The 14,873-nt window shown below is 46.9% G+C and overlaps 1 protein-coding gene across 4 annotated transcripts in view; it reads right to left on the bottom strand.

The window, feature by feature from the left end:
- Nucleotides 1-8,239: 8,239 nt before the first annotated feature.
- APLP2 (amyloid beta precursor like protein 2) overlaps nt 8,240-14,873 on the bottom strand; it is a 65,543-nt gene continuing 58,909 nt past the window's right edge. For 2 of the 4 annotated variants that reach the window (XM_081123381.1, XM_081123379.1), the window contains 5 exons: nt 14,575-14,610; nt 11,778-11,863; nt 11,091-11,165; nt 10,708-10,863; nt 8,240-9,656 (listed from right to left, as the gene is read on the bottom strand). In XM_081123381.1, coding sequence (XP_080979507.1) covers nt 9,555-9,656; nt 10,708-10,863; nt 11,091-11,165; nt 11,778-11,863; nt 14,575-14,610 — 455 coding nt within the window. In that variant the 3' untranslated portion in view covers nt 8,240-9,554. The remainder of the gene's footprint in view (nt 9,657-10,707; nt 10,864-11,090; nt 11,166-11,777; nt 11,864-14,574; nt 14,611-14,873) is intronic. The other 2 variants (XM_081123380.1, XM_081123378.1) reach the window with 1 other exon arrangement.

Consider the following 14,873-nt stretch of genomic DNA (forward strand, 5'->3'; position numbering starts at 1 on the left):
CCCGCTTCACCTCTCCCTTCGTTTACAATTTATTTACGGAAGAAATGAGATCTTTTGTTCTGCGGACTCTCCACAGGCAGGATTTGCCGATTGTGTTCTCAGTGTGCAGTCTGCTCAGAGAGTCCCCGGCCCCTTCATAGTTCCTGCAAATTGTAGTATCTAGAGGCTTCATCAGATGAAGGTTTGAGCCTGATGTGAATTTCTTTCTGTGTTCTTTAATTGATTTTAGAGAAAGAGGAAAGGAGAGGGAGAGAGAGATTAACATCGATGTGAGAGAGAAATATTGATCGGCTGCCTCCCATATGCACCCCAACTGGAGACTGAACCCACAACCTAGGCATGTGCCCCAACTGGGAATTGAACCCGTAACCCCTCAGTGCACAGGGAATGTTCAACCAACCGAGCCACACCGGCCAGGGCAAAGGTCCGATTTTTTAATTTTTTTTTTGGAGGAAAGATAACTTCCTCGGCAGTGGTATGGTTTTCAGCACTCAGCACGTATCTGACTCTCTCGCTTTGTTTTACTAGCTCCGTGCTTAGATCCTAATTTCAGTAGGAAGTATGAACGTAACATTTCAATTCATCATCCCTTGTTTACTTACTTGCTGGAATACTTCTGTAAAGAGATATTTCTCATCTGTATGGCGGCCCAGGGGTAAAGTTCATAGAGAAAGGGAAGAAAGGCTGAGTCTCTCCCCTTATGTAGCAGTTTTCAAAATTCCCTAACATCTTCCAAAGGGAGCGATTGGTTTTGGCTTATTTTGTGTTATTATGAACTCCTGGATTTATGCGTGTTTGGTGTGTTTCGGTCCTTTGCTATTTTTATGCTCATGGATGCTCAGTGGTCTCCTCTTGGCCAGTGGGCGCCTCCTCCAGTTGCTCCAGGACTCATGCCCCAAACCTGATCACTTTTGGTTGTTTCTGAGCTTTCTGGTAGGATGTGCCGGGTTCATCTCGCGCATTTCCTGCCCTGACGTGCCCTTAGCCATTTCTTCAAGCCATCCTACTGTCTCTTAGTGAAAAATGGTATCTCAAGACAATTTGGGCACAAGAGATGTTCACTGCTGAGTTGGTCATTGTTTCTGGGGCTTTCAGTGGACAAATATGGGAATTTTTAAAGGTGATGAAAAACACAAGTTCATATTCATACTTTCAGTTCAAATATTGACTAAACTTATTCTGTGTCTGTATTTATTTTTCCCATACTGAGAGTCCTTGTTCTCACGTCACTTTTTTTTTTTATCCCTATCTCCTTTATTAAATGACAGTAACAGGTACAATTTTCTCATTAGAGTTCAGTGAATTTGCCCTTAATGGAGATTTTGTCAACTTGCCAGCTCACAAACAACAGTATACTCTAATTAATTTGAGCAAAATAATAATAATAATAAAATACATTTAAAAAAGAGGAAGTTATTAAAAGCTTCTAAGGAAGCTCACAGAATCTCTGGGAGGGCCAGAAAGGCAAGAGGGGGGAGACACAGCCAGGAACAAGGCCAGCACACCAACCACAGTGCTGCTCCTGAAGCCCCCATTTCTCCAGCCCTGGACACCAGTAAGGCTACCATTGCCGCTGAAAGCTGCACGCCTCTAGCCAGAGTAGCCCGAGCCCTTTCTTAGTTCCCTCTTGAATAAGCCTCCTGTGAGTACGGCTCATTGGCCGACCTACAAACCTGCTGAGAGTTCCCGTTTCTGCCTTGAGTAGGCAGAACTTATAATATGGAAATCCTCCAAATATAGGAGGGCTGCTCCAAAGACACACCGGTGTCCGTAAACTGGGCAAATGCAGACGCTCTGAGCTGGTCGTCTGGCAGGATCCTTGGAGCCTTTCTGAAAACGCATTCTGTTACCCTGGGCTGCTTACTCGATGCTCTGTCTTGAGAGCATCACTGAAACTTTTCCTTTCTCTGACTCCCCTTGCCACCCTCATAATCAGCACTTCCCAGTCCATCCCTCCCCCCACCTGGTGTGTAGCTATGCCCAGCTCACTCTTTGACCCATGGTGCTGACCAGCCCACTTCCTGACCCATGGGGTCTACATGGGCTTTTTAAAAATCAAAGTGTGCCGATTCATTTGCTTATATTCTGAGCTCAATGCTCAAGTGCTAGTTAAAGGAACTTAACTTTTTTGGGTGTTGTTTTTTGTTGTTGTTATCCTCACCTGAGGATATTTTTTCCATTGCTTTTCAGAGAAAGTGGAAGGGGGGGAGAGAGGGGGAGGGACTACCAAAAATGACGTTCCTCTAAGTATATTTTGGGTTCTGAGTTGTTAATGAATATTATGAGGCAGGTCTCATTAATGAGACTTGAAAAGGAAGTGTCAAGTGCATGAAGACAAGCTGCTACAATTTTTTTAGTGCTTAAAGTCATGCAAGACTCAATTTAGTGATTTACAAAATTCCATTAAGGAATAATGCACATACAGCTTGAGGTTTCTTAATATAAAAGTCAAAGACAAAAAGCCACAAACCATTATAGAATCACTTTTTCTTTTCTTTTTAAAATATTTCTTTATTGATTTCAGGGAGAGGGAGAGGGAGAGAGATAAAAACATCAGTGACGAGAGAATTGTCACTGATCAGCTGCCTCCTGCATGTCCCCAACTGGGGATCGAGCCTGCAACCCGGGCATGTGCCCTGACAGGGAACAGAACCGGGATCTCCTGGATCCTAGGCCGATGCTCAACCACTGAGCCACCCCTGGCCGGGCTAGAATCACTTTTTCTTGCCACAGTACAAATGGCTAAAACAATATACGGAAAACACCATGCGACACTGTGACCCATTCTTCTGTCAGTAAATGCTGTTGGAAGATGCACAGGTTTGAAAAAACTGACAAAAACAGTGTTCGAGTATGAAAGGTTCAGATGAAAGTGCAGATGTTTCCATTGTTGACCCTGAGAAAGGAGACACCTACCAATAAGGGCTCCTGGTGCAAAACTGAGCTCGTCTACAAACAGAGCCTAGCAGGTGTCTAAACAGGGGCCTCTCCTGTGAGCCTTCCTGCCTGCCTGCACTGTGCTCCTGCCTTCTGGGCCACCCTTACAAAGGAGTTTCTGGAATCACATGTCAACCAGTAGGACTGAGACTGTCCCCATCCAATCACAGCAGCTGCCTCTGAACAGTCAGGGCAGCAGGGTCCTTATTTGCATGAGGGCAGGCGGTCAGGGACCAGGGCGGGGACTTCTTGCTGCCTGAGGGACTGGACTGGACCTGAGCAAAACAGAGCTGCCTGGCCGGAGGGGCCTCCTCCCAGCTGCCTCCCGGCTGTGCTGCTGTTCCTCGGTCTGAACTATTTGCACCGAATAAAGTTTCCTTCTTTACTAACCTCAAATTTGGGATTCCTGTTGGCATTGATTTGGTGTCAACTACCATTGGTTGACACTATTACATTCCAGCCAATTGTATTAATCATGAATTACACAAATACCTTTTTTTTTTTTTTAAGCAAGCCCTGTGTACTGAGATGTTTTCAAGAGTTAAAAATAGTTATCTAACATAAACAGAGCACTTGCTCTGCACCAGGCACCAGTCTAGGCTTAGGAGCTTTCCCTGTGGGCCACTCCCTCCTCACCCAATGAAGTCACTACTATCACCAAACCCTTTTTTTTTCAGATGGAGAAACTATGGCTCAGAGCAATTAGATTAACTTCCTCAAGTCACCAAGCTAGGAAGTGGCCAAATTAGAAAAAGAAACAGGAAATACGGTTTCAGAATTCCCACCTATAACATTGTAGCTGACTCTTAAATTTTAATTCATGTTTTATGGAAAAGAATGTATTATGTAAAATATGGGAAAACTGTAATACTGATGGACTGCTTCGACTAGAGTAAAGAAATATTTCCAAATAAGATTCCGGTGCTGGCCCACATGGAAACCATAAATGCACAATATGCAACAAAATACCTCCAACATAGTTATTTTGATGAGAATCCAGAACTTAAACATATGGTAGAATCTTTGCAATATTTTTAATAAGTGACCAAGAAAACATTTTCTACCAAATTTTTCTTGTGACAAAGTAAAGACTTGTTGAGCTTCAAGATGTTACACTGTGGTGGTTGTGTTTTGTAAAACACCTGTTTTAATATTTTTCTAAAGAAACTCTGCTATGGAGGAACTTGGAAAGAAATGTCTGGAAAGATATCCATTTCTGGGTAATTTTGCTGTTAGAAATTATCTGTCACCTAAAAGACCCATTTGTATACTTAAACGTGAAAAAAGACTTGGTGGAGAGGAGTGGAGATGTAGAATTGTGCTAGAACAGGCGCTTCTGCCATTGCAGCCTGTTTTGGTGAGGCGTCTCTTCTGGCTTTAAAAAAAACAAACAGCTTTACTGAGGTATAATTGACATACAATAAAACTGTACATACTGAAAGTGCACCATCCGATAAGTCTGACGTCTGTGTGCACCTGTGAAATCATCATGGCAATCAAGGACTCTCAGCTTTGAAACAGACCTTAGAACCAGACCTTCTAATTGCTCTACTTCCAAGTGTTAAAATATAATTTAAAAGATAATAAGGCATAATGAGGGGGGGAGACCATAACTCTCTGCTCCTTCAGCGTGGGAGGCAGTGACCTCCTTCCAGAGAAGGCGGAGGGGAGCAACTTCACAGTGGAGACGCTAAAAACACTTTCCTCCTCTCTCTCAACTAAAGCCCAGTTTACTCGGATTTCCTCAGTTTTCTCCTGATGTCGTTATGTCCCAGGATACAAATCATATTTAGTGTTTCTTTAAGCTCCTGTTGACTGCGGCAGTTCCTCACTTACACTTGTCTTGATGATTTTGCAGCTTGCAGGTGTACTGGTTACATATTCTGCAGGAAGTCCCTCTATTTTGGACTTTCCTCATGATAAGACCCTGGGTTTATATGTTATTGGGAAGGAAGGCCACAGAGGTAAAGTGCCACACTTATCACACCGAATCAGGGGTACATGCTGTCACTGTGACTTGTCACTGCAGATGCTGGCCTTGACCACCTGGCTGAGCAATCTCTGTGCTTGTACTGAGACCAGTAATATTTTACTGGACCCAAAAAGGCTTTATACCCTTAGTAAAGTTTAGGGGAGGAAATCATCTTTTTATGCTTCCCAAGTTTTTATTTATGACAGTGCATGTATATAACTTTAAAATAACTATACATGTAAGGTACATGCTGTTCTAATCAGAAAGAGCCACTGATCTCCGTATTTTAATTTCAACCAGACCTGGGCGAACATGGCCAGAGAACTCCCAAAGATTCCTCAATTAAGTCATGCCCCCACCATTTCTAGAAAAATTTTAAAATTATGTCTCCTGTCCCATTCTCTGCATACCAGGGTTCCTCCGCAGTGGGGATGCTCGACGGAAGTGCCCACAGAGGACAGCCACGACGTCCCTTTTCATAGCAGGTAACCAGGCAAGATGCCATCCTCATTTTAAAAGGACTTTACCCTTAGTTCCAGAAAAGAGAACCTGCTGCACAGACCACAGACTTTGGCTCTGGGCTGAACAGCATGGGACTTTGTGGCCATATTATAGCTGTAAAATGAGAGGGCAAGCTGTAAGGGCCCTTCTAGTTCCTCCCACCCATTTTGTCTGCATCCATCACTTCCTAACACAAGACGGTAGAGCGGACCCCTGGACCTCTCCAAATCTTAGAGGACTCATCGCATCCCAGCCTGGGCCTCCTAAAATATCAGTGTCAGAGAAACTGAAACCAGAGGTTACCAGGACGCCGGGGCTGGCTCATTTTTCCCCTCGAGCAGACAGGTTGGTAGGAGGACCTCGTTCCAGGCAGCAGAGCTGCCACACCTGAGGCTGACGGCAGGCGGGCAGGGCCACATTCCACAGGCCGCAGCTGAGTCACCGAGGCAGAAACCGGGAGGTAAGTTTAAGTTTCTCTTAGCACCTGAGAGGGACCAGTGTGGGGCTGGTCTAGGGCCAGGCCTTCTGGCCAGTCCCTGACTTACATAATTTCCATAGCATTTTCTTTCAAAAAAAAAAAAAAAAACCCCACCCGGTTTCCTACCATATCTACAGACCTATCAATCCAGGGTGCAGGCAGGCAGTGAGCCTAGTTGCCATGACATTCAACCCTAACCCCAAATGCCTCTGTACTGACCCCATTAGGATAATTAATGTGTAAAGAGAAGTCGCTGTAAGTTCACCAGCCCCAGACCTCTCCAACGTCCATCATCAACAGGAGTGCCGGTGACGGATCAAAGTCCCACCGACTGACCAGTGGACAGGTCCTGGTTGGCCCTCACCAGCCTGTAAGATGACTGACACACGTCCCGAACAAGGGGCCGACTGTGACAGCTGGGGCTGGCTCTGTGCTCCACCCTTACCACTGACTAGGAAAGCCTCCGCTTTCTGGGCAGGGAGAAAGCCTATGCTATAAAGGTTAGAACAGTTAGATGAGACGCTGCCTGAAGGCCGCTAGCAGGTGGCGGGCACAGAAATATGGGAAGCTGGCCTGTGGGGCCTGGAATAATGAGTGCTGGGTCCATGCTTCCCTGCTGATCTTACGCATCGGGATCCGCACTCTAGCAGAAACTGGATTCAAACATTTTTTTAAGTTTCATCTTTTCCACGAGCTTCCTGGCAGCAACCTGAGCGGCCGGTGCAGGAGGGAGAGGCAGATGAGGAAATGCTGGAGGCTGCAGAGCACCGGCTTGCTCAACTGGTTCGTCTCAAGGTACTTCCTGCACAGAGGCTCTTAAAAGGCACACTCCCTGTTCCAGCATCCTAGGGAAGCTGCCTCATGTGTGCACACAGGTGCATTTACACATGCACGTATCTGCAGTGTTAACTGCACCACATATGTAAACTGGCATCAACCCCTGATTTTACTCTTACACATATCGCTGGACATTTTAAAGACACATCACGGTCAACACCTCCCCCAGGTACAAAGTGCTGAAAGCAGTTGTCAGGGAAACAAACCTCCTCTACTGAGAACACACTGCCTCCTAATGGCAGGTTATTTAAGAAACTCGGAAATGGAAATGCTGGATGTCAACTATCATTGAAAAATGAAAAAAGAAAAAAAAACAAACAAACTCAGATATGGAGGCTGCAAACATTTCTCTGAAAATTCAGCCACAAGCCCTACTCATTATTTCCAATATCAAGAAAAGTCTATTAATAAATTTTGTTGGACAAAACTCTTGGCCGACTTTCCCCCTTATTTTATTTTTTAAAGCAAATTTGTACTTTGTTCTTGTTTGATCAAAAAAATGGCCACTACGCATTTACAGGAAACCAATAGCTCAAAAGGAAACAAGGAATTTAGAGAAGGAAAGAAATCTTCAAAAATTCTAAAGTTTAGCTCTGGTCCATATGGTTCAGTGGTTAGAGCATCAGCTGCCACACAGAAGGGACGTGGGTCCGATTTCCGGTCAAGAGCATGCACCTGGGTTGCAGGTTCGACCCCTGGCCCTGGTCGGGGCTCATGTAGGAGGCAACCAATTGATGTCTCTCTTTCTCTCTCCCCTTTCCATTCTCTCCAAAAAGCAATGGAAAAAATATCCTTGGGGGGGAAAATAAACTCAGATGGATTTGTCATCATAAAAAGAAGGAATGTTAAAAGAAATAGTAAAAGGAAGCAGCTTTTAAGAAATTTTAAACTATGATGACAAAATTCACTACTAGAAATGCTGGAAGACAAAGGCAAAGCAATCATTCAGATTATAGAGCAAAACTAAAGAAAAAGCAGTGATCAGGGAGGTTCACGGTCTAACCAACTAGAATTTCAGAAACTATATAAAATACAGTGGAGGAAAGCAGTAAGAAATAATGAAAGAATACTTCTCTGAGCTCTGGCCGGTATGGCTCAGTCGGTTGGGTGTTGTCCTGTACCCCGAGAGGTTCCCAGTTCAATTCTTGCTCAGGGTGTGGGCTCGATCCCCGGTAGGGGGGCAGCCAATGTTTCACTCTCACATCACATCGACGTTTCTTTCTCCCCCCACCTCTCCTCTTCCTCTCTCTCTAAAAATCAATTAAAAAATCTTAAAAAGAATATTTCTCTGAGACTCTTTTATAAAAGACACCTGCCTTTAGGTTGAAATTGCTTTCCCTGTTATTGTCATGGAATTCAAACTCGAGAGTCCAACGCGTGTGACTAGACCAGTCCCCGCCTCTGCCAGCAGCTGGGAACCCTGCAGGGAAGGAAGGTGCCCACTGTCCTGGAGGCAGGAGGGTGAAAACCATCACCACAGAGCAACGCCGGGCCAATTAAACAAGGAGTCTTGGTGGAAGTTAAAGTATTTATTGATGTGTTTAAACTGTACATTCTCCACAGATCAGATTAAGGAGTCTGTAGGTGAAGTTTATCTGTGCATAGTGGAAAGAGACATGGAAAAGGGAGGAAAGAAAAAAAAACAAAAACAAAAAAACAGTCACGGGGAAATAGAAAAAAATACACCACAGGTTACCAGAACCTTCAGAATAAAAAAAGAGAAAGCTGTGAGCATCAACATCAACTATACAAGCATTACAGAGACTCGCGTGAAGGGAACGGAACCCTCACCACCTTGCATGGTGTCTGCAGGCCCTCTCAACAGCCTCCTTCCACACAGAGCAAACCTCCACGGTCTCCCGGGCCACCGCCACCTGCGGCTGTCGTCTTCCGAGAGAACACCACCAAGCTGGTGACGGGAGGAGAGGGGGAAGCCAAGGTACAGCGGGAGGGACGGGGTCAGTGCCTTCAGAGGGAAATGTCCAAGGAGGTAAAGACAGCACATTCGGACATTACTTGGGAGGGAGTGAGCTGTAAAAAGCTATGGTAAGTAAACGGTGGACAGTGAAGGTCATGTACAAACTACAGGCTACTATCCGTGGAAGAACTGGATTTTGAAGGAAAGCAGTAGTGGACGCCCTATTCTGTATACAGTAGGCTCGCTAAAAGATGCTGGAACGCAAATGCTTTTAACCACCTTGGTGACAGGACTTGTGTGGAGACACCAAGGAACCCAGCAGTGGGAACACCAGACTCCCAAGAAACTGGTCCTATAAAATAATTTTGAGAGGGGATCAGATGTGCTTCAATGGTCTTACAGTTCCCTATTTCACTTAGTTTCTCAGCAACTTCCTGAAGCTCATTTAAAAAGGAAATACTGCCTTTATAAAACATAAGAGTCAGGACAGTGAATGCGCCTTAGTTGATTTATACAATGCAACCGGGACAAACGACCTGCATACAGTCTGTCATTGCAAATCAACATTTCCATGTCTACGGAGAGCATGTGTGAGACAATACAATAGAAGTGGGATGCCTGATTAATTTAAAAAAGAAAACTACATCAGTCAAATATCTGCAATAGATCATTTTCTCATTTCATTTAAGGTTTATATATCATATATTGTTATATTAACATTTTTTCACCCATTTAAAAGAATGGAAATTGTGATCCTACAGTAGTACTTTATAGTCTTAATGATCCAAGAGGTCTGAATGTAAGATGCAATCCTCTGGAAGTATCTGTTGGTCAGCAGTCGATTCAACTCACTGGACCTTCTGGCCCACCTGCACCCCCCTCCAATGGGGGGGACATGCACCTTCTCCCACTTAAACCTGCATCTGCTCAAGATACTTGTAGGTCGGGTTTTCATAACCATGGTTCTGCATCTTGTTCAGGTGACGCTCTTCGGGGGTGAGCATTGGGTCGACCTGGAGGAACAAAGATTGTGGATCACTGCAGGGCAGCTAGGAGAACACACGGGCTTCAGAAGACCTGGGACCCAAACCAGCCAGCATCCCATTCCCACTGGGTGAACCAAGAGAGGTGAGGACACAGGAAGACGACAGAGAAAAGAGGAGGGTCCAAGAGGCAATGCTCCTGAAAGCTGGAGTCCTAAAAGCTTAGTCCAAGCTGGAGAACACGGTGAACTCAGTTTCCCAGCTCCACAGTAACAAGCAGGTCTCAGTTCTGCTACCTACCACCTGGGACAGCCTCGGTGAGCAACCCTGTAAAACAGGGACCGAGGCCGGATGACCTGCAGGGTCATTTCCAGCTTGAAATTCTAACAGCAGAACCCTGAGCAACAGGAGACGAAGCCCAATGACTAAGACACGCATCTGAAGTAACCTCCCGGAGCATGCCACGTTCTTTCTGTACTCATTTTCTAGAGCCAAGAGACTGGACATTTCCACCATCCAGCAAAAACGAGCGGCCAGCAGTTCCAGTTACTACCAGCAGAAGATGAAAGTCTGCTCTGGCTTCTACACTTCCTGGTGCCTTTTCCCCATTAAGAAAGGAGACTATTAGTCCTAGCTCATATTTTTAAGGCTTAGTTCACTCATGACTGTCACTGTTACCCGGTCTGTCCCAGACCTGGTTTGTTCCTTATAAAACAACGACAACAAAGAAGAGTATAACAAACAGTCCTTCACTCTCAAATACCTGACATACCTGAAAAAAAAAGACACAAGGACAGAACCGGGAGAGCGGATTCCACCCTCTGCTACCTAATTGCTTTTATGACTTTCTCACATTCACAGTCACAGCCCAAATTCATGTTAAAAGTCGGCAATAGCCCTTTGTGACAGAATCAACATCATTCAGTTGGGGCTGACTTCCAAAACGTGGCCTAATAGTCCCGCGAGGGATTTAGCTGATGTGCAGGAACTCAGGGTAGACATCTGAATCCATAAAGCTCCCGACGGCAGAGAAGAAACCCGGCCAGCCCGGGCCCCATGGGAAGAACGCCCGGCTACTCACTTCCACGATGCCGTGGCTAATGGTGCCATACTGCCTCTTCCTCAGCATCACCAGGCTGATGACAATGACGGTGGCAATGGCCACGGCAATGACCAGCAGGCCGATGAGGGCGCTGCTGCTCAGGCTGAAGTCCTCTCGCAGCGGCCCCACAGATTCCTAAGATGACAAGGGGACGTGCAATCAAGCCCAGTGACCATGTGCACGGTGCGAAAGGCAGCGACCGAGAGACGGGCCACTCGATCGGGGCCGTGCTCCTGCAGTCCTGTCTCTACAGCCCGAGGCGGCTCCCAGACAGACCCAGCTTTCCCACATGGGACAACTCCCACTTTTTCCAGTCTCCATGGAGATTAACCCGGCATTAGGTTCTGGAGCCAAACACATACCGGCTCTTCCTCAAGGCCTCCAACTCTCTCAGAATTGAAAATCATTTCCTTCACATCCAGAGTCTCGTCAATGACCTGAAACAGTATGAAAAGGTCAGTAACTGGGTGGAAGGGAAATTTAGTATAAATGTAACTTCATTATGTTTGGTGGAGGGAAGCAGATACCGGATGGACACCCACCACCCATCAGTTCTGTCGCCTTCATCTAAATCCACGCACCAGCCCCCAGGAAGGAGCGAGTGCAGATGCAAGATCGCCGAGAAGCAGTGGGTCCTTGAAGGGCCTCCACTGCATTTTCCCTTAGGGAAGACTCTCAGGACAGACATCAGGAAGCCAAGCTGAAATATCAGACTCAGTTAAGAATAACCCAGAAAGAGAGTGACAGAGAAGGCTAGAGCAATGGACAGGAGGCTGGGTCTCTCCTCGCCTGAAACTGGCCTCTGGCATTTCACGCATCTCCTCAGTTGCACACGGACTTGCCCACGCACAGCAAGGAATGAGCTACTGCTGGGAAGTAACCCTTCCTTCCGGGCTGCACCCGGGCGCTGAACCGCACCGCAGCCCCACGGGAGCGGCGGGGCCCACCCGCCGCCCGCCTGCGGAGAAGCACACGCCGGGGTCGCCCCTCAACCACGCCACTCGCGCGCATTACTGGCAACGTGAACAAGCAGCAGGGAGACGGCTCACCATGTTTTCATCTGCTTTATTCTTGCTGTTGATCACCTTCTCCTCGGCGCCAATCAGCCCTCCGTCCTGCTCGCCCAGCCCCGAGCCTGCGGAGAGAGCGCACCTGAGCTCCCGGGACAGCCGACCTCGCGCCCTCCGGGGGGCCGAGGCCCCGAGGCAGGGCCCCCACTGGGCGCCTCCCCGCAGCTCAATGCGCTGCCGGGTTCCCACGCGTGAGGAAGCACGGCGCTCAGGACAGATGAAACAGGGCTTTTCAGAGGGCTGATGGCAATGGAAAATGAGGGGGGGAGAGCGCTCACGTGTGCCCGGCTCGGGAAGATGGGGCGCAAGCCTTCAGGAGAGTGTGTGTCATAAGAGAACAGAACCAGAGTCCAGTCCCAGCCCGGAACCCATGGGATGCCCGAGGGGACACCACCGAGCACCTTCTCTGGCAGCTGGGTTCCCCTTCAATGAACAACTGTCAGACCTTGAGCCTCACATTTTATCCCACAGGCTACTCTTCCTGCCTGAAATAACCTCCCTGACCTTAAACCCTTCCTAGTTGTCCTTCAAGCTACAGCTCCTCTTGGGAGACACCCCAGGTGACCGCACTTCAAACCACTGTCTGTGATCACTGATTTTCCCGTGTTTCCCACTGGGCTGTAACCCCCAGGGCCTAGATCATGATGGTTACATCCTCGATGGTTCCTGGAGAATGAACAGGAAGGAAGCATTCCATAAAAAGGCAGGGTCCTAACTCCAGGGAGGAAGGTACCTTTCTATAAAGGGAGAGAAAATAGCACCATTCCTCCTGTCAAGGTCAGACGTGGCCTGAGCCAACGTCACTTGCACGCGGCTCTCCAAGCAGCCGTATCCAAAAAGCAGCATGACCAAGGCCAGAGCAAGCCCAGCACAAGAAAAGTGAGGAGCAAGCCTCTTTATTTTTAGCTCCAGAGCATGTGATTTCCAGCCACCCTAACATTGTCTCATTAATAATAATCCATACGCTTCTACCCAGACGTCTATAATTTGAGCCTTTATAAACAGATCAACCTGGCAGGATACTTGGCATTCGAAGTGACCACCTGCCAGTGAGTAACATTCAAACACAAGTTTATGCAAAGCGCTGTTGTCCCAGGCTCACCGAAGGCAGGCGAGGACACCGGGCCAGCCACAGCGACGCTTCCAGCTCCTGCCAGACCTGCTCTGTCACAGCAACGCGTCACAGCCGCTGCAGCTGCCGACCCTGCAGACCAGCTGACGCAGGAGCTCGTGAGAACAGCCAACAGCGACGCAAGTTTTTTCTGAGGCTTTTATTTTAAAGAATAATTTCACAGTTTGGTTCTAGGGTAAGTTAAACCAGGGCTGGCCTTTGTTGTCTTAAAAAAGCACTTCCACTACCTGAGAGAGGAACGGTGCTGGCCCAGCAAGGATGCCCACGCTTGGGCCTAACCCACTGCAACTCAGCTCTTCTACCACTTTTCCCCAGGATCTCCTCAAAACTCTAAAGGTCAGAGGGCAGGACCCTATGGGGAGAATAACACGGCACTGGATCTGCTACTAAGCCAGACTGTTCTAATACTTTTTTGGTGATATAACCCACGTGTTTCTTACACACTAACCAAAACCACTGATTTTATAAAACACATGAACAAGCGGCTGTAAGAGACCAAAAGTTAATGTTTAAATTGTCCCAACTAGTAACAGTTGAGGTGTGAAGGCAAAAGCCAGGCAACCTTCTAAAAAATTCATCTTTGATTACTGAACATCTTAGGCTTGATCTCTAAACCTCTTCAGACGGCTGTTCAGAGCAATGCTAGCACAGTGATGCAGAGCTATGTCCCAGGAGAATAAAATGAAGCACTAACACGGAAGCGATTTTTAGCTTTACACCCTACCTGTGTCCCGAGGATAAGCCACGGCACATCCACCACCTGGCCCAGCTGCAGCCTGTCTGCAAAGCCCAGAGCGGGCTCACAGCACACACACTAACACCTCTGACCTGACTCCTGGTGACTGCAGACTGTGGACGACCCGGCAACCTGGGGAAATTCAGCAACCGACACAGGCACTGTATGCAACAGAAACAACCTGGGCTTTGCAGACAGAGGAGCTGGGTTCAAATGCTGGTTTCTCCGCTTTTAAACTCATTACTTTGAGCAAGTCCTGTCATCTCTAAGGCTTCTTCAACCACTTGATCTATAAAAGAAGCTAAAAATCCCACCTGCAGTGCTTACATAATGAAAGCTGTTTCCTGAAAACTGGACACACTACAGCAAGAGTCCCCTAGTCTCCACCTGTTTCATCCATCAGCTTCTAATATGTTTTGATTGATGCTATAACTCAGGGGACATGAGACAACTGAAGCAGACAGATGGCAAAGACAAAGGGCAAGGAACCGCTAAAAGGGGGACAGATTAAGTGGGAGCAGCAGAGAAAAAAAGAATTAAAAAAATTTTTTAAAAGGCTCTCCACCTGACCAAAATTAAACCTATTTGTTTTCACACTAGCAACTCACAACCAACCTAATTGGACATATTTATCAAAGTCTACCCGGATTAAAGGACTTATGAAAAATCTCTGGTTACTCTGGTGTTCTTTGGACATCCGGAGGGAAAGCTCAGGACGGCCACCTGGTGACCAAGGTCACTGACACTGGACTAGATGCTGGAGACAGAACTGCTCTGGCTCCACACACAGCCACGTCTGAGAAATGAGGTGGGAAAAGGCGGTGATGTTATGAAATAGAACGAGAGACTTCGGACACATTGGGGAAGTGACAGGAATGGTCTTAAGGGAACATCTCTGACAAACCAACCTTTTTTCATTGGGTGGTACAACTCCGGCTGGGTGTCTAGCAGAAAGGAAAACAATAAAAACAAAATAGCACAAAAGGAGATTAAGAAGGAAAATGGCTTCTTTCAAATTTCCTATTTTAGAATTCCTCTATAATACGAACAAAACGGCTTCCTTAGAAACTTGGCCTGCAATGTCCCATAAACAAAGCAGCAGCAAGGGCAGGAAGGTAGGCGAGGAAAAGTAGGTCTGTCTTGGGTCTTTTGGGGAGTTTTCTGAGACTCCCAAATTATTCAGCTAGGCCAACGAAGTTCCTTTTCT

Source organism: Miniopterus schreibersii (assembly GCF_964146895.1).
Source record: "Miniopterus schreibersii genome assembly, chromosome: 20".
In the NCBI taxonomy this organism is placed as follows: domain Eukaryota; kingdom Metazoa; phylum Chordata; class Mammalia; order Chiroptera; family Miniopteridae; genus Miniopterus; species Miniopterus schreibersii.